This window comes from Macrotis lagotis, chromosome 8 (assembly GCF_037893015.1).
Source record: "Macrotis lagotis isolate mMagLag1 chromosome 8, bilby.v1.9.chrom.fasta, whole genome shotgun sequence".
Taxonomy (NCBI): Eukaryota; Metazoa; Chordata; class Mammalia; order Peramelemorphia; family Peramelidae; genus Macrotis; species Macrotis lagotis.
In genome coordinates this window covers 97317286-97345148 of record NC_133665.1, presented here as the reverse complement: position 1 = coordinate 97345148, position 27863 = coordinate 97317286, and the positions used below count along the sequence as shown (strand labels likewise).

The 27863-nt window shown below is 38.9% G+C and overlaps 1 protein-coding gene across 10 annotated transcripts in view; it reads left to right on the top strand.

Moving 5' to 3' along the window:
• The window catches only part of LOC141495859 (6-phosphofructo-2-kinase/fructose-2,6-bisphosphatase 4), a 73266-nt gene that overhangs the window by 10526 nt on the left and 34877 nt on the right, over window positions 1–27863 (top strand). For 8 of the 10 annotated variants that reach the window (XM_074197672.1, XM_074197673.1, XM_074197676.1 and 5 more), the window contains exons 2-3: window positions 19040–19156; window positions 20448–20544. In XM_074197672.1, the coding sequence (XP_074053773.1) occupies window positions 19040–19156; window positions 20448–20544 (214 nt within the window). Of the gene's footprint in view, window positions 1–1807; window positions 1945–1977; window positions 13672–19039; window positions 19157–20447; window positions 20545–27863 lie in introns of those variants that run through there. The other 2 variants (XM_074197678.1, XM_074197679.1) reach the window with 2 other exon arrangements.

Sequence of the window (27863 nt, the reverse complement as noted above, 5' to 3'; positions counted from 1 at the left end):
AATAAAACATTTTTAAATATAAAGTCTGCAGGAGAAGGGAAATGACTTTTATTTTGGACAAATTGAGTTTTTATTTCTGGAAGAATATTGCATTTGGGGGTCTAGAGCTCACAAATAAAGAAAGATTGGAGGAACATCTGCATAGTGGAAGTGAATGCAATATTCTAGGGAAAGAAAGAAAAGGGGATGAAGGATAGGGTTTTGTGGGAAAGAATGATGGGCCACAATTAGGCAAGAGGAGGGAACAGACCCAAGGAAAGTTATCTATAAGGAGTACTCAGGAAGTAGAAGAACCAAAGGAGAATTAGTATCATGGAAGCTAAGGGGAGAGAAAATAGGAAGGAGGAAGGAGGAGCCAATCAATACAAATACAGATACAGATAACATTAAAAATCAAGTACAACAGAAACCTGGAAGAAGATAAAGACTGTTTGACACTGTGAGACCCTACTGTAGATCCAGAGTCTTTCCTTAGAAAAGAACAATTATCTAGAAGCTATCTTGGAGAAAGTTGGTAAAATACTGTAGAATAAATTAGGTTCCTTATCCCACTTTTATTTCCTTGCTCTGCTGGCATTTTTGTATACCCTCAAAGAATGGTGAAAAACAAAACTGCTTCTCCAAAAAAAAAAGATAAAGATTGTTTAGATAAAACTTTTTCTGCTTGAATATCAGGTCTTTGGTGATCTTGGAGTGGTCAGTTTCCTTATGGTGCTAGGGATTTAAACACAATTATAGGAAGCTGAGCATTCAGATTGGGAAACAGCAAAAGCATTTTTCTCTGGATAGTTTAGCATAAAAATGAACAAATCAATCTTTCTCCTAGCTTCCTTGACTCTTAGAAAAAATTAATTCACCTCAAGAAGCATTTATTAAGAACCTAGATGTACAAAGGAGTGTTCTAGTTTGTTAGGATACAAAACTACAAATGAAATTTCCCTCAAGGAGCTTCCATTCTACTCAAGGAAAAAACATGTACTCAGATAAGTAAATATCAAATAGAGACAGAACAATCTTTTTTTTGTAGAGAGGTAGAGAGATTGGAAAGGAAGATTACTGATTACTGGAGGTGATCAAAAAAGACCTGTGTAGAAGGTGACATGAAAGCTGAGTCTTGAAGGACACTAAATAAGCCAGAAAGAAAAGGGGTAGAGGAAGAACATTCTAGGCAATGTGGATAGCCTGTGCAAAGGAATGAAGGTGGAATTCAGATTGTTTTTTCCATAGTATTAACAAGTAGGCTGATTTGTCTGCAGCATAATATATGAGTGGGAGAGTAATATGAAACCAATCTGCACAGAGTTTGCAGCAAATTTCAGGTTGAGTTGAGAGAATGGGGAACCACTGAAGCTTCTTGAACAGAAGAGTGACATGGTCAAACAAAAGTGGAGGGATCCCTCCTTACCAAGGAGAAATTGCAGTTTTAGTCCATATGTCTGTGGTTCTGTGTATATGATAGGGGCCCCAAAGTGAGCTCAGGCAAGGAAGAAGATCATCACAGTGCCATCATCATCCTTGCCCTTCCAACACTGGCACAGTTATGGCATTAATAATAGGTTTCTCACATGCACACTCACATTAGTCCTTACCCATGTCATTCATTCTTGGTCTCCAGTCTTGGAGATCATTTAATTTAACCCATACAATGAACTGGTTTGCAGAGTGCCATTTTTCACTTTCTTTACCCCCTTTCTGAAAGCCAGACTGGCAAAGCTAAAAGGGTCCTTTGTATCATAATTTAGAACTAATAGGGACTTTAAAAACCATCAGGTCCTAAACTTTCATCTGATAGAGAAGAGGACTGAGATCAAGAAGGAAGAGGAGACTTAGTGAAGGTTCCAGCCTGAAATTGTGTCATAAAACTTGAGTCTTTTGGTCTTCAGCCCTGTGTTCTTGCTACATATACCAAGTTTTTCCTCTGGGCCACATAGCAAGTATTTCCAGGTGAGCAGTCTAATCATAGGTTTTCAACATAAGGCTGTTTTGGAGAAGAGTGGATAAGGATGAAGATGGAAAATTTTTCCTCAGGGTTCTAAGAATTTATGGAACTTGGGGTCAAAAGAAATGTGTTTGCCTTTTTCTGTCCCATCTTTCCTTCATCAAGTCTCCTTTATCTAATTATATTTGAATAAGAAACTCAAATCATAGCTTCACAGAAATGTAGTTAGACAGCAGTTTGTGAAAAAAAAATTCCTCCACCTGGTTAATGGATTGTAGGCTTAGTATGAGTCTGAAGTATGACCTGGCAGCAGTAGCATCAACAAAAACAGCACCTCACTCCCTTAACGCCATTCTCTTTACTAATAATTGCAAGGAACAGAGAGGGGCTGTCTGGGAGATAGAAGAGAGGGAGTGGAATAGAAAAGACCTCAGGGGTTCCTGGGCTAATTTTCTATCCCAAACAGAGAAGCCCTCTGTGCCAGGATTGTGGAGCCTCACTAACTTTGGGTTGGAGAACTTTCTGTAGTCACTTTCTTTAAAAAAAAAAAAAAAACTTTCACCCTCTTTTAAAATTATATTAATTTTGTGTAACATTTTAAATTCTGATTTCCTTTCCCCCTCTCCCTCCTCCTCATTCCTCCCTCCCTACCCCTCACTAGAGATGGCCACCTTTTGTCACAGATATCAAAGCTAAAACCAGAATATGCATACTTTGGTTTATCAGTTCTTTCTCTGGAGGTAGATAACATCTTCACAGTCCTTTGTAGTTGATTGGAATATTTATAATTCTCATAATTACTGTGTCATTCATAGTTATTCTTTAAACAATATTGCTGTTACTGTATGCAATGTTCTTTTGGTCATGTTCCCTTTTTTTGGACAGATGGAGAGTGACAAAACAAATCTTGATTCTCATAAAAAATTCACTGTTCTTCCATCATTGATGATGGCATGATAGGAATTGTTTTGGGAGGGGGTGGGGTCCATAATCAGTATCCATAATGTACCTCCTCCTCTCAAATGGTACACTTGATTCCAAATATTGTGGAAAATGTAATCATAAAGTCTAATTAATTGGAAAGAACTTGGGATTGTAGTTAGAGTTCCTATATTCTAGTCTTCCTTTGACCACTGAGCAAATTAACTTTTAATGCATAGTATTCAGTTTCTTCATCTTAAAAAAAAAATAAGAAAGTTGAATTAGCTTATTAAGTCCCCTCATTTGATGGTCCTTAAGACCAGGTAAAAAAATCCCATTTACCTTTTAGAACATCCCTTTAAACCTTTTCTTCCTATTTTTTGGCCACTCATCTCCCTTTATAATCTTTGGTCTTTTGAAACTGCTTTGTTTACTTTCTGACTGTGGTGGTGATTTGGAGGGTCACAGATTTCTCAGGGTTGGTGGCCTTGCTGGTGTGGTGGACACTGAAAGAGTGGGGCACTGTGAAGGTCAGTCCAGAGTTTTGTGTGAGTGGGGGAAGAGTCAATTTTTTACTTTTCTCATGTGAGAAAATCATAAGATCATAAATCTAAAAATGGAAGAAATCTTAGAAATCATTTAGTCCAGTTTTCTAATTTTTCAGATGAGGAAGCCAAGGGGTCCAGGAAAGTTGTCCAATTTCATTAGAATGAAGCTCCATGAGTTTCTTCTACCCTTGAGCTGAAGAAAGCACTGAGTTGAAGGCAAGCTATAATCCCAGTCTGGGGGGAAAATGAACATTTATTTCATTTTTCCTCCTCTTCCTCAAAATTAGATTCTATTCCTAAGTCATCACAAGTGGTTTTAGAAATGCATTTTGTTATTGATTACAAAATTAACAGGAGGTAGCTGGTGGCAGAGCAGTTAGAGGGCTGGACCTGGAGATTGCTCAGATAATTTATTAGATATATGACCCTGGCAAGTCTATTTGCTTCAGTTTCTTTGAACTGTAAAACTGAGATAATAATACCTGCTTTTTCAGATGGAAGGATCAAATGAGATAATTTTTGTTTAAAACAATAGAGTAGGACTGTGCCTGGCCCATCATAGAGGTTGCTTAAATGCTTATTCCCTTCTCTTCCCCTGTTATAAGCTCTCCCATCTCCTAAAGTATTTTGACATTTTTTCCTTCCATTCATCCTACCTGTGAGGTGGGTGGTACATAAATTATCTCCATTTTATAGATTTAACAGACTGAATTTTAGTAACTTCAGTAGATTATGAGCTCCTCACTGGCATACCCTAGTCACAAAGGGCCTGGGCATGATAGAAGCCCAATGAATGCATATTGATTGACTCACTAACTTACTTGGCCATAGACCAGATCCAGGTCTTAGTGCTTTCCTTTGTACCATCCTGCCTTGGCAGCTCCAACAGTTCCTCATATCCTTTCCTGGTACATTCAGAGACTCTTCATCCACAGGGGACCCGCTTAATTTCTGTGATGCCTTTCCAAGCAAAGCAGGAGATAGTGTCCTATTTAATCTTTATGAGTGAACCATTACTTGCAAGATTCAATCTTTGTAACCTAGAGATCCTCAGAAATAGATTTCCTAGGACCTCAGTGGGGTATAAGAGCTTTAGGGCCTGGCCTAGGGTGCTCAGAGATGGGGTAGAGAAACCAAAGATCAGTGACTTATTGACCTGTACAAAAGGACCTGGGGCTTTAGGAACTTCATGGTTAGTTAGCTGCTGGGATTGCAGTTTTACCCAATAAATAACCTGGGAGAGGCTGTAAAGGGTAGTGGTTTGGCCTTAGAAGGTCTGGATTCAAGTCTCACCTCTAACACATACTCTCTGTATTGCAGGGTGCATTGTCTCATAGTAAAGAATTGCTCAAGATTTGTTGACTGATTGTCCCTAAAAAAAAAAAAAATCATTAAACCCCTGAGTGCCCCAAGGCAACTCTAACTTGCCAGACTTGTAGGGACTTAGGGCTGGACAAGTTTCCTTACCTGAAGTGACAATGAACTCATGTCTGATCTAAACAAAGCCAAAACAAAATGCTGCATGTACTTGATACTCTAAGAAATAATTTTCAACTTGTTGCCTTGTGAGACAGAGATGTCAAATTTTTATAGGCTGAACTGTCCTGATTCCTGTCACTGTTCACACCATGACAGAGTATGGGGGGATGACAGGCCCTTGGTTTGTGTGACCTGTGCCCCATGGACCCCTCTCCCAGCAGTTGTATCTGAAGAGCAGTTGGTCTCCTAAAGAAGAGGCGAACTCACTGTTTTTTCTATCTTCAAGATAGACATAGAATTATTCTAGTGGGTGTGAAACGGATAGATTTATTACCTTCAGAAGGGGTTCCTGGGGAGGCCATCTCTCTAGAAATGTTAAAGGAAAGCTTAAGACCTTCTCATAGAGGAAAGTTCATGGGGTTTGACCTTTCTCTGCTGTTAGTGACAGAAAAATAACTGGCTATTGGGAAATTCAGATGCATGGTGACAGACTTTTGTTTCAAAATCTTTCCATGCTTGTAGAACAAAGGGTAGACACTTGGTTAGAACATGGGTTTATGTCTCCAACAATGCTACTGTTGAAAACCCCGATCTAGTCACTAAAAGTTTCTGGGCTTTACTTTCACCATCTGTAAAATGAGAAGGTTGGATTGTATAATAATGGGGTAGACTTGATAGGATCTTCAAGTGTATACTTCCCGATGGGAAGTGATATAGGCCTGACTAGAACTGGAATAGTGAGGATGGGTCCACAGGCTGAGCCTCCAAGTTCAGAGAGTCCTGGATTTATAGGTGGGCTGGGTAGGGTTTTAGAAGTCAACTACTCCTATGCCTCATTGTACAATTGTGGAACCAAGACCCAGAGCGATTAAATGATTTGTCTCAGGTCAAATGGATAGTAAGTAGCTATGCTGAGATTCAAACAGTGGAGTTAATCCAACTTCAAATTTCCCCTGTAGTTGAGAACTAGTGATAAACTTTCAGAGTAGCTAAACTTGTCTTTTTTTCTTTCTTTTAAAAAAAATTTATTCATTATAAACTTAAATAAAAATGAGGAAAAAAGGAACATTTCCATATACACAACAGAACTGAGAGAAATCAATATAAAGCAATGAATTTCCATTTCTGGAAAACCTATGTGATAAATACTATGCATTGTTTTCAAAGTTAGCCAGCTTTTCTGTGCTTCCTGTGTTCTTTGCTGTGCACTTCCCCCCTCCCCATTCCCCTCCCCCAAGAGAAGACTACAATTAAAATATGAATATCTATATACATATACATAGATTTTTTAAACATATACATATATGTAAGACCACACTATGCATATTTCTATTTGTCAGTAGCACTTAACAGACTAGTAAAGATGACAAAAGTGGAAAATATATATTAAAACTATTTGTTGGATAGAGCACTGGCCCTGGAGTCAGGAGTGCCTGAGTTCAAATGTGACCTCAGACACTTAATAATTACCTAGCTGTGTTGCCTTGGGCAAGTCACTTAACCCCATTTCCTTGCAAAAACCTAAAAAAAAAACCCAATAATAATGTGAAGAAAAATGGTGAAGGGGATGGTTTCAGAAAAGACTGGAAAGACTTATTTGAGTTTATGAAGTGAAATGGGCAAAAAAATTAGGACCAATTTACATAATAAAAATAATATTGTAAAGATAACTTTAAAAGACTTATGAATTCTGATTAACAAAATAGATTCAAACTCTCCCTCTCCAGATAGAAACTCAGAGTACAGTTTGAAACATTTTGTTTTGTTTTATTTTATTGTTTGGACTTGGCTAATATTGGAATTTGTTTTGTTTGACTTTACACATTTGTAATAAGTTGTTTTTCTTGTCTTCTCAATGGGTGGAGAGGGAGTTTGAATTAAAAAAGAAACTGGGGAAGTATTATCCTCCTATTGTAATGGTTAAACAGATTGTATGCAATGGAATATTATTGCCATAAGAAATTATTCAGTGAATAATTTCAAAGGATGCAGAAAATTGAACTGACAGATCAAAGTGAGTTGGGATTAGAACAATTTATACAATGAAAACAACATTGTAGAGAAACAATTTTGAAAGACTTTAGAATTTTGATCAATGTAGTGATAAACTCATGTACAAAAAAATAATAATAAAACAAACCCTCATCTCCTATCAAAGAGGTTGTGGACTTAAAAATGCTATTTCTGGATTTGACTTAATAGAGGAATTTCATTTGCCATACTATGTAGCTTCAGATTTGTTTTTTTCAGTTATTTAAAAAAAAAAACTTGTTCATTGGGAATGGGTAAGAAGGACAGAATATTGCTTTGGAACTTTACAGACAAGGGTTGACCCAACTTTTCCCCTGTTCCTGCAGAAATGGCTACTGAATTGAAGGCTTCTTTCTTCACAGATTGGGTGCCTTTGTCCTGCTGTGAATGCTATTACAGAAGAAGTCAGTAAACAGCTTTTAGTTCCAGACTCCTAAGCCCTCTTGGCTGAAAGCTTGGAGAAAGACTTCTGGCTGTAGGCGTAGGGCAAGAAGGCCTTTCATCTCAAAATACATGTTTGGTATCTTATAGCAAAGACCAGAAAAGGGCCCAGTTCTCTACTTTAGTCACATTCCAAAATGATCATACCATAGGATCTTATCTCTCAGAATTCATACTTGATACAGAGTCCAGTGAAACTCTTCACAGTCACTGGGACTTTCACTAGTTGCTCAATCTATTTTCCCCATTCTGCTTTTATTTGACTCTGTATCAAGCCTTCATACCATAGTCTGCAGTTTTTGTGTTTCACTAGCTACTATACTGGGATTATTTTCCTTCCTGGTCTGCCATCCTTACTTGCTTAATCTGGATCCTTGGGTGACACTCACCATTTGATTTCTCTGCTCTCCTACCCCAGGGCTCTTGAGTTTCTCTGTGAAAAGAAAATAGTTGATACTGCTTAGCCATCCTTGTATTCTGTTCATATCAACACTATATCTCTATAGCAACAATGACTTTTCTAATCCTTTTCTTCTCTAATTCCCAACTATACCTTCCAATCTTACGATTACCTCAAATGAAGTAGCCTCTTTCACCACTTGGAAGATAGTGGTTATGTGTCCAGTACTAGGGATATTCTACATCAGGACTGTTATGTTCACTTCTGGCTATCATATTTTAGGAAGACATTGGTAAGTTGGAGTATGTCTAGATGAGAGCAACCAGGATGATGAAGGACCTTGAAGTCATAGCATATGGGAATTAATTAAATTACTGGAGATGAATGGGAAATAGAAAATGTTTGTTGGGGGAGGGCACAATAATGAGGTGAGATTCTAGGTATCTCTATTTGGGTTTTTTTGTACTTAAAAGATTTTATTTATTTTGAGTTTTACAATTTTTTCCCTAATCTTACTTCCCTCACCCACCCCACCCCCACAGAAGGCAATTTGCCAGTCTTTACATTGTTCCCATGGTATACACTGATCCAAATTGAATATGATGAGAGAGAAATCATATCCTTAAGGAAGAAACATAAAGTATAAGAGATAGCAAGATCAGATAATAAGATATCAGTTTTTTTTTTCCTAAATTAAAGTTAATAGCCCTTGGTCTTTGTTCAAACTCCACAGTTCTTTCTCTGGATACAGATAGTATTCTCCATTGCAGACAGTCACAAAGTGTCCCTGATTGTTGCACTGATGGAATGAGCAAGTCCATCAAGGTTGATCATTGCCCCCTTGTTTTTGTTAGGGTATACAGTGTTTTTCTGGTTCTGCTCATCTCACTCAGCATCAGTTCATGCAAATCCCTCCAGATTTCCCTGAATTCCCATCCCTCCTGGTTTCTAATAGAACAATAGTGTTCCATGACATACATTAGGTATCTCTATTTGAAAGTTTATAATGAAAAATGCTGTAAATCAATATTAAAAAGAGAAATGCAAATTAGAATAATTCTATGATACCACCTCACACTTAATCAACTGGTTAACATGACAGAACAGGAAAATGACAAAAGCTGCAGAGGATGTGAAATAGCTGGGACATTAACACATTGTGGAGTTGTGAATTTGTCCAACTATTCTGGAGAACACTTTGGAATTATGCCCAAAGAGCTATAAAACTGCACATTATCTTTTGACCCACAACTAGGGCTATACCCCAAAGAGATGAAAGAAAAGGAAAACAGACCTATTTGTACAAAAATATTGATAGCAGCTCTTCCTATGGTGGCAAAGAATTGGAAATTGAGAGCATGCCCATCAATTAAGGAATGGATGAACAAGTTATGATACATGACTGTTTTGGAACCCTAAAAGAAATGATTATTTCAGAAATACCTGGGAAAGACTTATATGAATTGATGCAAAGTAGAGTGAGCAGAACCAGGAGAACATTGTAGACAGTTACCATCAATAATGTAATGATGATCAACTGTAAAAGACTTGGCTGCTCTGATCCAAGACAATTTCAGGGATCCACGATGAAAAGTGCATCTCCTTCCAGGGAGAGAACTTGATGAACTCTAACTGCATATCAAAGTAAATTTTTTTACACTGGGTTGTCTTTTGCAACATAGCCAATATGGGAAAAAAACTTTTCATGACTTCACGTATAATTGCTTGCTTTCTCAAGGGTGGAAAGGGGTGAGAGAGGAGAGAATTTGAAACTCAAAATTTTAAAAAACGAATCTTAATTTTTTTACTTATATTTTGGAAATAGTTAATGAAATAAAAATATATTTTTAAAAGAAATTTTATTTTGTGAAAGAAGGATTAGGTTTGTTGCTGACCTTCCCAAAGGCAGAACTGGGTAGAAGTTGCAAAGTAAATTGAGGCTTGATATATGGAGAAACTTGCTAACAATTAGAGCTATTCAGAAATATGTTTTATCACAAGATGTATTGGGTTCTTCCTCACTGAAAGTTTTCAGGCAAAGACAGGATGAGCACTTGTGCAAATTGGACTAATTGGTTTCTGAGGTCTCTTGTGATTAGGATTCTGTGGTTCTTTAATTATCAATAATTCCCTTTCCCTCTTCTTTCCTTCCAGTGGCAGATGAGCTATCTCTACTTCTAAAGTTAATCTCTTTACCTTGATCCTGTTCCTTATTTCCTTCTCTAGAATCTGGATTCAGTACTTAATCCTCTTTTGAAAATCAACTCCTTCACATTCCTTCCATTACTGACTCTCTCCCACCTGTCTTAAAAAAATGACCCACTAGTCAAGCATTTAATATACACTTAGTAGGGGCCAGATACTGTAACCTAGGTATCATTCTTGAAGAAATGCAAAGGGCAGCTAGGTGGTGCTGTGGATAGAGCACTGACCCTGGAGTCAGGAATCTCTGAGTTCAAATCCAGCTTCAGACATTTAATAATTACTTAGTTGTGTGACCTTAGGCAAGTTGTTTAATCCCACTGCCTTGCCAAAAAAACAAGGAATACAAAGAAAAGCGACAATAACTATAACAAAAATCAGTTCCTGAGCTTATGGAGCTCACCTTCAGCTGAGAAAACAATATGCAAATAACTATATACTTATCTTATTTTTACAAGATAAAGGACAGATCATCTAGAAGGAAGGCCCTAGCTTTAACAAGGGAACTCAATAAAGGTTTCTTTTAGAGGGTGGGGCATTTTGGCTGAAACTTGAAGAAAGTTGGGGAAACCAGAAGATGAAGATGGGGAGGGAGAATTTTACAGGCATGGGGGACTACCTGCCAGCAAAGTGCTCAGGAGCTGGAGATGAAGTGTCTTATTCAAGGAAAAGCCAGGGGATCAGCTTCACTAGATCACAAAGGATGTAAGGAGAGTAAGATGTAAGATAGATTTGAAAAGCAAGAGGAGGCGTGGTTATGAAAGGCTCTTAAAGCCAAACAAAGCATTTTATATTTGATCCTGAAGATAATGGGAAGGCATTGAAGTTTGTGTGTGTGAGTGTGTGTGTGTGCGCGTGCGTGCGTGTGTGTGTGAGAGAGAGAGAGAGAGAGAGAGAGAGAGAGAGAGAGAGAGAGCACGCTGTGGTCATAACTGTGTTTTAGGAAGATTAATTTGACAACTGAGTGAAGAACAGACTGGGATGGGGTTGGGGTGACACTTGAAGCAGGGAGAACAACCAGAAGTCTAGGATGAGGACCTATGCCAGAGTGGCATCAGTGTCAGAGGAGAGAAAGAGACATTTAGAGAGGGAATATATGAAAAATGATATTAAAGGCAAAATCAATAGAACTTAGTAGAAGGATTGACCAGGGTGAGAGGAGAATGAGAAGTTGTAGATGACACCTAGATTACAAATCTAGGTAACTGGGAGAATAGAAGGACACTTGGAAAGAAATAGGGAAATTAGGAAGAAGGGAAGTTTTGGAGGGAAAGAATAATTAGCTTAGTTATGGACATGTTGGATTTAAAAAATCTATAGGAAATCTAGTTTGAGATATCTGCCAGACAGCTTGAGTTCAAGACTAGAGATCGATAAAAAGGCTGAATAAGTAGATCTTAAAACCATGAGAATAGCAACTGTAATTGAATTCATAGGAACTGATGAGATTGCAAAGTATAATTAGCATAAACAATCGGGAACAATATTGGGTTGTCTGCAAAGGAGAGTACCATCTGTATCCAGATAAGGAGCTGTGGAGTTTGAACAAAGTGCAAGTACTATTCCTTTTAATTTAGGGAAAAAAGATATCTTATTGTCTGATCTTGTTACCTCTTAGACTTCTCTTCTTTAAGGATATGATTTCTCTCTCATCACGCCCTATTTGGATCAAGGTACAACATGGAAACAAAGTAAAGACTGACAGAGTGCTTTCTGTTGGGGGGGGGGGAAGCAAGATTGGGGGAAAATTGTAAAACTCAAATAATATCTTTAATAAAAATAAATTAAAAAAAAGTATAATTAGCATAAAGGGAGAAGAAAAGAGCTCTGTGGAACACTCATGAATCTCCATTGAGAGATTCAGGTGAAAATGTCATGAAAACCTAGAGAGGAGAATGTTCAAGCAGAGGAGGGTGATCATGTGGCAGATGCTGAAGAGGTCAAGAAAACTGAAAATAGAGAACAGATAACTTAGATTTGACAGTTAAGAGATCATCAGTAACTCTGGAGAGGAGTTTTATTTGACTGATAAAATCAGAAGCCTTACTCCAAAGAACTAAAAAGAAAATGAGAAGAAAGGCATTGATTGTAGTTGGCCTTCTCAAAGAATTTGCTTACAAAGAGTAAGAGAGATAGAGGTTGATAGTGAAAAGCACTGATTGTAATTGGCCTTCTGAAAGAGTTTACTTACAATAAATGAGAGAGATAAAGGTTGATTGTTTAGTGGATGTGAATGAATAAGTGTTTTCTGAGATTGGGTGAGACCCTGGCATATTTGTAGAAAGCAACCAATAGAAAGGGTGGATTGAAAATTAAGGGGGCGTCTAGGTGGATGGGCACCACCCTGGAGTCAGGCGTGCCAGAGTTCAAATCCAGCCTCAGACACTTATTACCTAGCTGTGTGGCCTTGGGCAAGCCACTTAACCCAATTTGCCTTGCCAAAAAAAAAAAAAAAAAAAAAACTGAAAGAAAATTAGTGAGAGAATAAAGGTGATAGAGATGATGGATTCTGGAGAAGATGGAATGGAATGGGATTGTTTGTACATAAAGAGGTTAGCCTTGCTAAGAAGGGCCACCTCTCAATGTGAGACAGAGGTGGAGGAGATATGTGGACCGGAATAGTGGTGGTATCTGAGTGATGCGAGATGAAAAGGATAAAAGGGAGCTCCTGGCAAGTGGGTTTGGGTTTGGATGGGGGTTTTTCAGTGAGATATGAAAGTTTCTCAGTGAAGAGGGGGAACCATGAGAAGTTCGAAGAGGCATGAAAAGGAGTGGAAAAGGTGCTGTTGTGTGTGGGAGAGTAAATTAGAGATGTGTTAAGAAGACCCAGTTGGTATTTTGGAACATAAATTTTTAATGGATCTAGTCAACACAGTTTGTGTGTGTGGTGAGGTTGGCTTCATTTTTCTTTGGCTTCTTTCAGCAGCATGTGAGAAGGAGCACAGGTAGCAGATACTTAAGGTATTTCAAGACTGAGGGCAAAATCAGAAGCAAAGGGCTCGAGAAAAGCAGATTGTAGAGTTGAGCTGACTTACCAAGGGGTCAAGATGATGAAGGGAAGGAAATGTAGGGCATAGAGTGATGGTTTGGGAAAGAATGTAGGGGAAGAGGAAATGGTGGTTATGGTGAGAATGGTTTCATGAACATGGAAATGGAACACTAATGGCTGATATCAATACCAAAGCTATAGGATGTGTGGAGCTGAGTAAGTCATAGAAAATGAGTAAATTGAGGAACTGGGAAGTAGGGGTGTAGGGTGTTTGAGAAAATATCAGTATGTATGTTGGTCCTTTAGAATAAGGATAGGGGATAGGTGGCTCAGTGGATAGAGCACTGGCCCTGGAGTCAGGAGAACCTGAATTCAAATATGGCCTCAGACACTTAATAATTACCTAGCTGTGTGGCCTTGGGCAAGCCACTTAACCCCATTGCCTTGCAAAAAAAAAAAAAAGAAAATTATAAAAATGAGGATAGGAATTGAGGAGAAAAGATTGTGAGCCAGCAGCTGAACTCATTGAAGAAAGAGAGTGCTCTGGAGGTTGGTAGGTAACAGCTACTAGAATCTTAATTGGATTCTAAGAATGGATGAGGTGAACCTCAAAGGAAGAGAAGGTTCCAAGTGATGGAGGTAGAGGAACGGCCTAGAAGTGGCTATGGGGAGCAATGAATATTCCCACTCATCTACCTCTGACCAGAGATAAGATAAGAAAGTACAACCTGGCCAGGGAAGTTATTTTAGTAGGAGGGACCCAGGTTTTAGTGAATATAAGCAGTTGGAATGACATGTGTATAAGGGGAATCATATTTCTTGCCTTCTCAATTGATGGGAGAGGAAGTGGAAGAAGGGAGAGAATTCTGACTGAAAATTAAAATTAAAGTAAAACAAGAAAGATGATCAGAGGAGTAGAAAACAAAAAGGTTTAAGAAGAAAAGCAAGATTATTGCTTATGGAGCAAGCATTCCAGAGAATACAATGCAAAGAATGCTTAACTTTAGAGTGGAGGGGAATTTGAATTAGAAAATGAGGTTCAGGGCAGCTAGGTGGCTTGGCTAGTGGATAAAGCACCAGTCTTAGAGTCAGGAGTACCTGGGTTCAAATCTAGTCTCTGATACTTAATAATTACCTAGCTATGTGCCCATTTGCCTTTTTTTTTTTTGAAAAAAATTAGAGATGTGTTAAGAAGACCCAGTTGGTATTTTGGAACATTTTTTTGAAAAAAAAAAGGTTCGAGGTTACAGACAGTAATGCTCAGCTGGGGAGGGTAGGATCGGGTGGAAGTTTGTTTATCTTCACATGCCCTACTGACTTGACTTCACTTGGGTCTTTTCACAGCAGTGTTGCTGGAAAACTGGGGGGCTCAAGAAAGGAAGGAATGTGGGGCAGGCTAAAACAGTTAATTGGTGACTGTAGTAAGATGTCATGGCATGTCCCTCTTCCTAGCCCCTCATTTGGCTACCTTCCCATCTCTATCCTTGGTTATATTACTAATCTTAAAAAAAAAAAATCTGATACTTAAGTTTCTTTATTATTCTCCCTCCAGTCCCTTGTAAACTTGGCTTCAATTCCTACCATTACTGAAACTGTTCTCTTAATATCACCAATGACATGCTAATTCCCAAATCCAATGAACTTTTTTCATTAAATTTTTACCTTCCTTGACTACTCAACAATATTTCATAATGTTGATCATTCACTTCTCCCTCAGCTTTAGAGATAACACACTTGGCTAGAAGCTAGGTGGAATAGTGGCTAGATAATGAACTTGAGGTCAGGAAGACCTGAGTTCAAATAGCTCCTCAGACACTTAAATGTGTGACCCTGGGCAAGTCACTTAAACTTTCTATCCCTCAGTTTTATCCTTTGTAAGATGAGGAGATTGGTTTGTAGCCTCTATGGTCTCTTCCTTCTATTGCGTGGATGTGAATAACAGCTTCTCAGTGACTGATATGAACAATAACCACTTTATTGTTACTGTTATTATACAGACAGATAGTCTGTCCTTAGTCCTCTTTTCTCCTCTCTCTACACTCTTTCCCTTGGCTATACTATTAATCTCCTTGACTTATGCATTGATTAATGACTCAAAACTATGCATCTTATTCTCTCTAGAACCACTTCTCCAGATGCATACCAGACATCTTCACCTCAATGTTATACTGACTCACCACAACCCAAACCCACCTTGCCTTTTCTCTGAAAGCTGTTACTTCTCACATTTTAGCTTCCTGAGTCGAAAGACTTGGTATTATCAGTAACTCCTCTCTCCTCCTCCCTTCATAATCAGACAGATTCCAAGCTCTGAAACTTCTTTTGTAGCTCTCCTTTCATTTTCATTGCTCCACCCTAATAAACCTATAGGCTTGATGTTAGGAAGCCCTGAGTTCAAATGTGACTTCAGACGCTTAGTAACTGTGATCCTGCACAAGATAATAATTATGCACACTTAGCACTGTTGTCTGGCAGAGTTAATTATGCTATGTATAATGGGGGGGGTTTAGTTTTTAGTTTTGGGTTTTTTTTTTGCAAGGCAAATGGGGTTAAGTGGCTTGCCTAAGGCCACACAGCTAGGTAATTATTAAGTGTCTGAGGCCATATTTGAATTCAGGTTCTCCTGACTCCAGGGTCAGTGCTCTATCCACTGTGCCACCTAGCTGCCCCACTATGTATAATGTTAATGACTCAGTGGAGAGAGAGGGCCAGGCCTGCAGGCAGAAAGACCAGAGTTCACATCCCCTCTTAGACACATACAGGGCTGTGTGATACCTAGGCACCCTCTTTACCTCAGTTTCCTCATCTGTAAAAAAAGCTGGAGAAGGAAATAGCAAAGCACTCAAGTATCTTTGTCAAGAAAACCCCAAATGAGGGGCAGCTAGGTGGCACAGTGAATAGAGCACTGACCCTGGAGTCAGGAGTACCTGAGTTCAAATCCGGTCTCAGACACTTAATAATTACCTAGCTCTGTGGCCCTGGGAAAGCCACTTAACCCCATTGCCTTGCAAAAAAAAAAAGAAAAAGAAAAGAAAAGAAAAAGAAAACCCCAAATAGGATCACAGAGAGTTAGATATGACTGAAGAACAACAATTAGAAGTAAGTGGGAGTAGCAGCAGCAGCAGTAATAGTAGTAGTAGTAGTAGTAGTAGTAGTAGTAGTAGTAGTAGTAGAGGTCCTCATGATCACCTACCAGAAGTACTTCTCTACCATCCTTACTCACATTAATCTTTCATATATTGCCAGACTAATATTTCCTATGGCCATATCATTCCTTCGCTCAAAAAACTTACATGCTTCCCTATCACTTACTTGGTAAAGCCCCAAATTTTACTCTTAACATTTGAGGTCCTGCCCTAGCTTCTCACGTTAGCTCTTAATACTACACTCCAACCAAATACAATGACTCTTCTGTCCCTACCTTATTTCCCTTGCAATAGTCTCATATGTTTTCAAACTTTGCTCCCATTTCTCCTTATACTTAAAATGCCCTCTTCTGTTCTTCATTTGTTTTATTCTTACTTGTCCTTGAAAACCCAGCTGAAATAACCCACACTACTTAGGAAACTTTTCCTCATTTCCATCCCCATCCATAGTAGCTTGTCCCCTTTGTTCTCATCCAACACCATGGGTCTCTGTGACCTGACACCTCCTCTTCAGACATTGAGCTCCACGAGGACAGCAGCCCTCTTATCTTAACTCTAAATTGCTTCCAGTGACCTATAATCTTGTGTGCATAGAAAGTGTTTAATAAATATTTGTCTTGTATTGTGTGGATGTGAATAGCAGCCTCTCAGTGACCGACATGAACAAACTTTCTATCTGTAAGCCCTGTGATTTAGCTTGTAACATAGATTGGGAAGGGGATGTGTGATTGGGTAATATGTTCTAGTACAGTTTAGGAGACCATGAATTATAGGGGAACAGAGAATTGAGCTCATATCCTACGTAATCTTATCTCTTATCACAATTCATTGCTCTTTGACAAAATCTAGAGAGTGCCTTTAGAATTCATTCATCAGTTTAGAACTAGAAGAGACCCCCAAGATTATCAGGCCAGCTCCCTTATCTTACAAATGTAGAAATAGGATCTGAGAGGTTGCGACTTGCCCAAGGTCATTCAAATAGGCTTTACAAGGTTCTAATTCCAACTCTGGACTTTCCATTATGTTCTTTTGAGAACTACATAAAAGAATGGATTAAAAATGCTTGACAAGTCTTAAAAGTGCTCTGTGAATGTCCACTGTTAAGGATGATGGGCGTTTGGGGTTGGGGGGAGACAGTTAATTCACTGGTTGGGGGCTGGGGAAACAGTAGACTAGTTCATTCTTTGCTTCCAGAAAAACTGAGACTGAAATACTGTCTTTGTACTTAGAGAGTAGAGTCTTCATCCCCTCCCCCCCCAGGTCAAGGCTTTCACCATTTGGCTGCAGAAGGCATTCATTGCTTAACTTGTTTTTCTTCCTCCTGGGTCAGTTGTGGCTTTTCTATTTTTTTTGCAAGCCTCATGCATAGTTTATGCTCTGCCTCTGGTGGAGCAGGTGCTTCTCCCTGACTCTTGATGGAGTGCTATCTAGGGAGCCCCCATAATATCCCCAATACACCCCCCAAAAAAAAACCTCAAAAGTGATGGAAGAACTGCTGTTCTTGACTGAGAAATCCAGCCAGGGACTGCTCCAGGAACAGAGGGGAAACCCGAGAGAATTATTTTCTAGTCCACTAAATAAGTGCTAATGAGGACCTCTGCTACTCTTCTACTACCAAAAAGGAAAAAAAAAGCAACAGCAACAACAAAATACCAAACCCCCAAATCCTGAGGAAAGGAAGAGCTTTACTGTAGTTGGGGATTAATAATAAAGCCCAAAATAATGTCTAAATTTCCTGACCTTCAGGAAATCCTTTTCCTGGGGAAAAAGAGACCCTGGTCTAGTCTAGGGAAATCCCTTGGGCTGGGCCTAGCTCAGTCATACATGCTGACTCTATCTGGAGGGACCTCCTGGGAAAAGATGCTTCCTCAAAGTCACCCATGGGAAAGAAGAGTCCTTGAGAGTATCCCATTTCAAGTCCCTTAGACCCAGAGGAAAAATTTCCCTCTCCCTCAAGGCTCAGGAGAAAGATCCCAAAGAGTGGGAACTGATGAGCTTATGCTGATAAGTGAGTTACTAGAGGCTCCTGAAGGTGACTTTCCAGAGTTTGTATACTGAATAGTGCCTGGGGAAGGCCACTGTGATGGGGAGGTCACCCTGATGCTTTAACCAGTGCCAGTAGCAACATCAACATCAGCATCAACAAGGTGGGGTTGGGTAAGAAAGAGATAGAGGGGCAAGAAAGAGATAGACAAGTCGGTGACTTCCAGTTTATCCAAGTGGTGTGAGCAACTGTTGCTCTTAACTCACTACCCTGAAGGTATCTGGGTTGCCAAGTTGGGGAGATTTAGAGGGAAGTGATGAGGAACACCCCCCCCCCCCCAGCAACTCTTTCTGCTTAGCTGCCCTAAATGGAATCTGTCATGGCATCACCTCCCTGATGTCATGGTCTTCTTTGAGAATAAAGGACAAACAACAACACAAACACCAAATGGGATCTGAGGGACCAAGGGACCCTTGGCTTCCAGGACTTTAATCTATTATTTTCTCGTTTTAGCTTTAATTTATTGATGTTTTGGAAGGTCTGTCTTAGGATTCAATGTAACCTTCCTCCCATCTATTATCTATCAGAAAAAAAAAGAAACCTAGACCTCGTCTGAGCCTGAATCCTACAGTATCTCTTAGGGCAATGCCTTCATCACTTTTCCCCTTGGTCAGAACCCTCACTCCTTCCACCCAACATGTCCTTAAATGTGTGATGGAGTTTACTAGGTGCACCTTCCATTATCAAATGCTATAAGACAGTGCTAGGTACTGAAGAAAGAAAGATAAAATATAAATGTAAGACAGTGGCAAAGGTTACTGGGCATGTCCAGGTGGACATGCATTGTTGCTGAGCCCTGGGCAGGCCTTCACTGGATGTGTAAGACCAAGACTGTTCCAGATGGTGTGCATCCTTCCCGTGGCAAGAAGAGACACTGACTATCTGTCTTTCTCTTACAGTCTGTGTGACCAATTGTCCCACGCTGATTGTCATGGTGGGCCTGCCAGCACGAGGGAAGACCTATATCTCCAAGAAGCTGACACGCTACTTAAACTGGATTGGTGTCCCAACCAGAGGTGAGGATCAGGTGTGAGGGTTATGATTTATCCCCTTTGTGAACTGGACTCTCATTACTGGTGCTTCTGGAAGGAAGCAGCTTCTCATTGTGACAGTCTTACAGGGCTTATTTTTATCCAAAGGGCTGATTATCATAGTGTTTGTGTCATCGTAAGGTCCAGGTTATGAAAACTCTGACTTATTATCTTCTGTTTCCTGAGACCATCTTGAAACCTTTTTTTTTTCACTTGTGCTAGTACTCTGAAAGTAAAGTTCATGAGCTCACTGGTGTGATTCCTTCCTCCCTTCATGGAACTGGAACTCTCTCAAAATAGTTGCCACATTACTTGGTGGACAAGCTACTAATAATGAGTTTCTCCTCATTGAGGTAGGCTGGTCCTTGGGCATCACTTTTGAAAACCCAGTATTAACTCTGCAGCATGATGAGGCAGGATAGGAAGACTTTAGTGGAAGCTTTCAATTTATTAGAAGAATAATTTTCTTGTAAATCTTGGAAGTCAGACCTGTAGACTGGGGTTCTGTGCCATGTCGTTGTTTGCATACTAAGTTTGTAACTTTAATGTCTAATCTAAATTAAAATCTATATTAACATAGTATCTTATATACTGATAAAATTCCCCTCCCTTCCCTTCCTTCTCTAACCTACCCTCAGAGGATTTCAAGAAGGGGCCCTTTAAGGGTAAGGAGGCATTGCCTTTTACAGTATGGCCAAACATTTGTGGTGATGAAACCTGGGAAGAGGGTTCCCCACATCTAAGGGAAGACTTCCTGGAGATTGGGTGGAGTTGAGCTGCCCAGATACCATAATGTGAATTCCCTCGGGCTAGACAGATGGAAGCATCTCATTGGTTTTGACTTTTGGAGGTGTTGGGAAGTATAGCTATTCCTTAAGAAATGTCTCAAGCTTGAGGGCTTTGACTATGACTCACCAGTTACTCTAGGGGAAATCACATGAGGTCCCTGGCATAAGATTCAGACCTGCATGGTTCTATGGAACCAGGTCTGGGGTGGTTGATCAGAGGGAGAAAAGCAAGAACCCAACCAGGTGTCCCTGCCCACTGCCCTTTACAAGGCAGTAAGCAGAGCAGTCATTTCTGTGCACAAAAGGGTCTGTGGTCCTGAAAGACACCTTCAGTGGTGATCCTAGAAGAGAGGCAACCCTGACCCTGACTCTGATAAAGGGGTGAGTCCTTTGCCAGTGGAGTAAGGTGGTCTGTCAAAGTGCTTGTTCTTAGAGGTGTTGGAACCCCCATTTGTCCTACTGTTTTGAAACTTTCTTTTTTATCTCAGAATTTAATGTTGGCCAGTATCGTCGAGACCTGGTGAAGACATATAGATCTTTTGAGTTCTTTCTTCCAGACAATGAAGAAGGCTTGAAAATCAGAAAGTAAGTTGAAGGCTTTTTTTTTCCTAGTGGAAGACCAAGAAATAGAAGACAGGGCTATGAAGACTCTTAAGATGAACCTTTGATTTGGTGTTAATTAAGGGGAAAGGGTCCTTTTACCCACCTTGCTCTCATTACATGACTAATCCATCATTCCCCCCCCCCCATTTCTGTGTGGTTCTTCATCAACAAATTGTCAGCCTACTAATGCATTCATCTTTTGTGACCTTTAAATTCAATTCTTTGAAGACCATGATATTGCATGACTCAGAGCTACACAGCATCACCAACAGAAGAATACTGGTATTAAAAAAGAAGGAGCTTGCCATCATTAGCATTTTTATGAGAATGATCTGCTCATACAGCCAGGGGCATCCTTGGTGAAGGTTTGAAAAGGGAATCATCAGTCTTTCACAAATAGTAATTTTTAGAACACACAGGTGGCCAAAAAGTATAGAGAATGCAAGGTTCCATGGTTCTTATTATGTAATTAACTATAAAATCTTTTTTTTATCTTGATAGCAAAATACCATTTTACCAGCTCCCTTGTAAAGGAATCACACACACACACACACACACACACACACACATATCAGGGATTCTGTTCTTAACTTATCTTTCTGATTTCAAATCTGGCCTCAGACACTTAATAGTGGACAAGTCACTCAATCCTTTTTACCTCAGTTTTCCTTATCTGCAAAATGATTTGGAGAAGGGAGTGGCAAACCACTCTAGTATCTTTTTCCAAGAAAATTCTAAAATATAACCATGAAGAGTCAGACAAGACTGAAATGATTGAACAACATCTTAACCTGATGTCTATGAACTTGTTAGGTTTTTAAACTATTTTGATAACTATTTTAATATAATTAGTTTTCCTTGAAATCCTTTGTATTTCATTTTCCACATTTCCACCAGTTGCACTAGACTATAAAAGATTGTGATGTGGTATGATAAAGAAAAAGGTTAAGAATTCTTGCTATAGATAGTGAAGTTCTCCAGATGCTTCTATTGTTCCTGATTGTATCACATTACAGAGCTTCCTAAATGAGTACCATAATCACTTAATGTCATTTGAATTAATTATTCACATAGGGAAATCAAATGACTATGATATACAGTTGGATGGGCAACCCTTAGAGTTGATCCATCAGTACTAGTAAACATCAAATTGACCATCCCTTTTCTAAAAGGGATGGTCCCTTGAGGGTTTATTGTATGAGAGTATGGAAATAAATAGTCAAGTGAGACTCTGGGAAACAGGCAACAACTCTTCAGGGCAAGACAGTCTGGTCTTTCTTCCTTTTCCAGTGATGTAGGTCTGGAATTGTACAGAAGGAGGAAAGTAAGCTGAATTATCTTGGAAAATTGTCTTGGTTTGAATAAATCTATGTGTTAAAGGTACAGCTCTCACTTCAAAATTCAGGTCAGATTCAATTTGAAGATTAAATAAGGCACTGTAAGTCATTGAATACTTAGAAAAAGAGGTTTACTTTTCCCTAACTCAACAAGGATATAATGACACTTAACTTCTCCACATGTGGAGCCCCCATCATCTCCATGTGGAAATGCATCTTGTCCATAGGTCATCAGGGTATGGTGACTTGTAAGGTCTTAGGCAACTAAAAAATATGAGATGTCAAGATTCCACATGATTAGGACTTATTTTTAATCTCCAGGTGACCAGGAGGTTGCATCAGGGAAATTGGAGCCAGTCTAGTCCTGGAAAAGCTCTGTTTTCCTCTAGATAAAACTTCCCCATGTTGTGGTTAAGAGAAAAGAGATAGTGATCCTATCACTGCATATATGTCTGGGTTCCAAAAGAACATAACTTGACCCTGTGCCCACATGCATTTTCTTTTTTTTTTTATTTTTCTTTTTATTTAAGGCAATTATTGTCTGAGGCTGGATTTGATCTTGGGTCCTCCTGACTCAAGGGCCAGTGCCCTATCCACTGCATCACTTAGCTGCCCCCCTACATGCATATTTTTTTAAATTTTTTTATTTAAGGCAATGGGGTTAAATGACTTGCCCAAGGTCATACAGCTAGGCAATTATTAAGTGTCTGAGATCGAATTTGAATTCAGGTCCTCCTGACTCCAGGGCTGGTGTTCTATCTACTACATTACCTAGCTGCCCCCTTTTAAAAAAAAATTTTAAAAATCTTTTATTTAAGGCACCACATGCATTTTCTTAAGGGAACCCAGACAAGTTATGAATTCCTGACTACCTTTCCTAGAGAACCAGCAGCTAGAGTCATATGGAGAAGATAAAAGTTGACTTAGAAGATAGAATGACTACTATTGCCCCATTCCTCAGAATCCCACCTGCCTGTTTACTCCAATATTTTCCTACATATTTCCTACATATCACTCCAAGAACCTAGTAAAGGATGGGCCAGCTTTATGTAGATTCAGCCATTCACAGTGCCAGAACACTATTCCCTGTTCTGCCCTACATTCTGAGCTCTGTATGTCACATTTCTCCATTCTGACACTTGTTTCTTGCTGCTTCTTCTGTACTTTCTTAAAGTTACTGATGCTCAGATAACCTAGTTTGGTGGCCTCTCCAAATATTAGAGTGCATTACCTTTAGGCAAAGGACTTCTCTGAATGGCAGGCTAGATGTTCATGTATTTCTTCTGAAGATATTTCAGAGCAAAACTTTTTGATTTTGGCTTCTGGTAGAGGCATGGATGGGATAAGGGTTTTGTCTGGTAGATATGCAGAGCTTTATGTTCTTCTTGAAGTGGTGACATAGTCATTGTCAGAACCAACCCAAATCATTGCCAGGTGGCCCTTTTTAGGGCGATTCCTCCAAACTGCTAACTTCTGGGGACTTCCACTGCTTAGAGTCTCCCATGACTGGGACCTTCAACCTCCTCATCTCCTCTTTCTAGGTTTTCTAGACTTCTTTCATATCTCCACTAAACTTATGCCTTTCCCAGGCCCCTTCAATCTTAGTGCTTTCCCTCCTAGTTATTTGCAAATTGCCTCCCCCATTTTTTTCTTTTATTTTTCTCTCAGGGCACATTGTAGGTGCTTCACAAAAACTTGTTGAACTGACTTGTTATCTTTAGGCTCCATTCCTTCCACATCTGAGAGAGCATAGACCGTCTTGATAAGACTCAACTCTTTGGTGTAGATAAATTGAAAGAATAGGAAATCTTTTGAAAAGAACAAAATGTGATTATCTTGAATATCTTTGCTTTCTTTCTCAGAAGATCCCAAAATGCTGTCATTTCTTTCCTCCTCGGTGCATGTACACTTAAGTGTGTGTTGTGTATTTGTGTTGTATATGTGTGGAGTCAAGCCAAGAGTTCTTCCTATTTTATAGAGAGAGAAGATGAAAATCAGAATAATAGTGGTCAAGCAGGAATTGGAATCTGATTTTAAAGTGCTAATTCTCCTCTCAATGGTTATTTCACAAATTGCTTTTAGACTAAGAAGTCTCATCTTCAGCAATGATGAGTGTCAATGGGATTAAAATATAAAACATCCATGAGAGACAGGAGACAAACAAATACAACAGAGGGTTTGAGCAGAAATGCTCCTGAAGACATGAGCAAAGGGCCACTGGACCAGTCCTTAGTCATTGTGAATGGAGGAACTGTAAATATGTTTGTCTGGAGACAAGAAAATTATAGCAAGGAGGCCTTGTTGTCTGAGCAGTAGGTAACTGGAAGGAGAAAGCTTGATTCCCTTATCCTGGAAAAGCATAGCAAGAATGGTCAATTCGTAAGCCAAGAATTTTTTATTTTGTCTTTTTCAATTAACAAACACTTATTTTCAGTCCCTCTCTCTTTCCTTCCTCTGAAATGAAAGAAATAAAAACAAAACTCTTAGAACAAATACACTTAGTCAAGCAAAATAAATTCCTGTATGACCATGTCACAAAATTTATATCCTATCAAGAATAAAGACTTGCTTTTACAAATGAGCAAAAATAGAAGGGATTTTATAAAATGGAAAATGGAAGACACCTTGATGAAAGTCATGAGAATCAAAGCCAAGCCCAGGCTGACAATAAAATAGTATAAAGCAACAAATATTTTAAAAAGTAAGATCACAATAAAAATAAAAGTACAATATACATTTTAAATGCTATTAAACCTAATATGTATTTCCTAAAGTGAACAAGGAAGAAATTTTAAGCTTCTGGAGACACCCCATTTTTCAAAACTTAAAAAGCCCGTTCTCCCAGAATCAAAGAAAGATCAAAGAAATCAAGTTAACTTTGGAAATAAACCTATAAGGAGTCAGCTTTTAAAAGACAGGTCATTGTCCTAAGATAAAATAAGTGAAGCATATTTGTAAAGCATATGTCACATTCCAAGACCAATTAAAATCCTAAAGAACATTTTCATCCAGCATCCCCTGGGGAGTACAGAGGCAAGAACACAAAGTTCAGATCAAATAAACATAGCTCATCCATGCCAAAGTGGCTTTTTGCCTAATAAAAAAAAATTTAAATTTAGTAAACAACAAATATTCTGAAAAAAACTCATGCAAAATGACAAAGAATTCTGGATAATTGTCCAGAAGGGTGGCCCAAAATGTTGACCAGTATCCCCTTGTGGGGAAGGGCCTGAGCCCAAGGGATATATGATCTCTCAGTTCGAGGGTAAGAGGCTGGGTCCCATGTCACCTACCCTGTGGTAGCCAGGGATGGGACTTGTCTCCAATATAATATCATCTACTCTTATCCCTAATCTCACTTGCTTCCTATTGATAAATTCCCATCCTCCTCCCTTCTAAGCCTGGGATCAGTCCCTTAGGGAAGAATTATTTCCTAGACTCTCACTACAACAAGCACAAATGCCAGTGGCAAAATTCCAAGATGCCTCTTCCCCAATATCCTCTACCCCAGATAAGCAGGCACTGATTAGTTGCTAGTGATCAGAGATTTCATAATTCTATCTTCCCCTACTCCCTAACCCTCCCAGCCCACCTCTTGCTTTCCATAATTTTTAATGTCATTATCACACAACTACATTATAGCCTCTTAATTCAGCCCTGCTTCACTTAAATCTAATTCCCTTGCAGGTCTCCACCTTTCCTTCCCCAACTTTATGGTCCTCTTTGAGAGTGAAGGATTAAATTCTAATGACCTCAGTCTTTTAATTGACCTCCCTGCCCTGACTCTCTCCCCTATCCACACAGCTGCCACTACCACATTTGGTATCGACAAAGACCACACCAACCAACCAAGTGATTGGTGACATGAGTTGCACAGTTATGTTTATTATAGTGAGGGGTATGCTGTGTAAAGTATCCTTCTCACTTGCTGTGACCAAATTTGTTCCCTCACATAATTATGACTGATATAGAAAGCAGGACTATTAGAATTGGACTGTCTGCTATGTGTCTTGAACTTAAACTGGTTTCACTTCCTCCTGTAACAGAAGCACCAACATCTGCAAGCACTAGCATGCCAAAGTGATTTTCCTAAAGTATAGGTCTGACCTTGTCACTCACCTACCCAGTAAATGGCCCTTGGCTCCCTACTGACTCTTGGATCAAATGTTATTTCATTCTTTTGAAATGTTTCTCTTTTGTGTTTAAGTATTAGAATGCAGTTAATTGTTTAGTAAAGCAGTGTGTGTATATATACATATATTTATATATATATACATACATACATATATATGTATATATATTTATGTGTGTATATATATATATATATATATATATATATATATATATATATATATATATATATATATATATATAGACAGCTCGGTGGCACCATGGATAGGGAAGCCTCGGACACTTTCCAGTAGGGTTAAACTTTTAGTCAGTGGCATAAATAAATACTGGAATGGTTTGTCATTTCCTTCTCCTGCTCATTTGAAGTCAGGAAGACCTGAGTTCCCATCCAACCTCAGATACTTATTAGTTGTGTGACCCTGGACAAAACTCTTAACCTTTTTTGCTTCAGTTTCCTCATCTGGAAAATGAACTGGAGAAGAAAATAGCAATATATATAGTGTATTTTGCCAAGAAAACTCTAAGTAGGATCACACTCCTAAAAACAACTGACCTACACCATGTATGTGATTTATCAATAGAGAAAGATATATCGGGAGTGATCTGACAAAAAATTTGGAGACCACTGGTCTAAAAGACAACAAAGTCTTATTTGAAAATCTTGAAATATATAGAACAATTGGCTGAATTCGAGTAAAATTACATACAAAAGGACTTTAGTTACACTCTTACTCAGTGGAAAATTAGCAGAAACCTCTACTGAAGGTTCATGTTGCCTTCACAGTTGCAGTCACAGTAGGGATGGTCTGGATACACTGGTCAGGAAGCTGCTAAGTCTGTGACTTCCATGGTGTTAGATCATAGAGCTATATTTGGGGTAGATGGGAAGGTAGATCACTTGGGGACATGATTACCATCAAGATCTTAAGGTTCACACGGAGTTTGAACAAAGTTCAAGGACTATTCCCTTTAATTTAGAAAAAAACTGCTATCTTATTGTCTGATCTTGTTATCTCTTACACATGTTCATAAACAAGTTATTTGACCACTCTTAGATTTCCCATCTGTAAAATTAGAATTTAGAGGCTTATTGTTAGCAATTGGTTAGGTATTCTGAAAATAGGAGTTATCTATCCTTGTCTAATTGTTAATGAATCAGATGACAGTTTATTTATTTACAATAGGCAATATTCCTGGCAAATTGCAGCATTCTGCCACAAGCTCTTCCCCCCCCCCGTGGGTAGGTTCCCTTAGGACACCAAACTATGAAAACAAAATGCTTGGTATAAATGTAGAAGTGGTGCGAAGGCATTTGAATATTTTGAGGGAACTTTCCACCAACCTCTTTATTCTTAGGGTACTTCTGTCTATAGAGCTAATACCAATTGTCTAAAATCAGAGCTCTTTGGTTCTTATTTTTCTCCATTGCTTCTCAGTCACCAAAAATTTCTCTTTCCCACTTCAGTTCACCTCATCAGCTAATATTTGATCTTCCAGCAAGCTTTTTATTATAACATTAAGTAACATAAGCCATTGTGACATTTTAGCTCTGGTGGCTAATATTGCTCAATGTTATTTCCTATTTCAGAATTTAGAACTTCCTGATCTTTTCTGGGGTGTTCTATAAAATCTTTACTGTATCTTGCAGGAACTGGGCTGGTCAACAAAAAAATGACACCTTTTTAAAAAAAAGGCAATTTGTTAAAAAAAAAAAAAAAGACCTAATAATGAAACCGTTGATCTAGACATCTGAGATCATGGGTTTCATTATTAAGTCTAGATGAACTAGATATTCTCATTCTTTTTTAATGAAAAAATTTCCCTTGGTCCTGT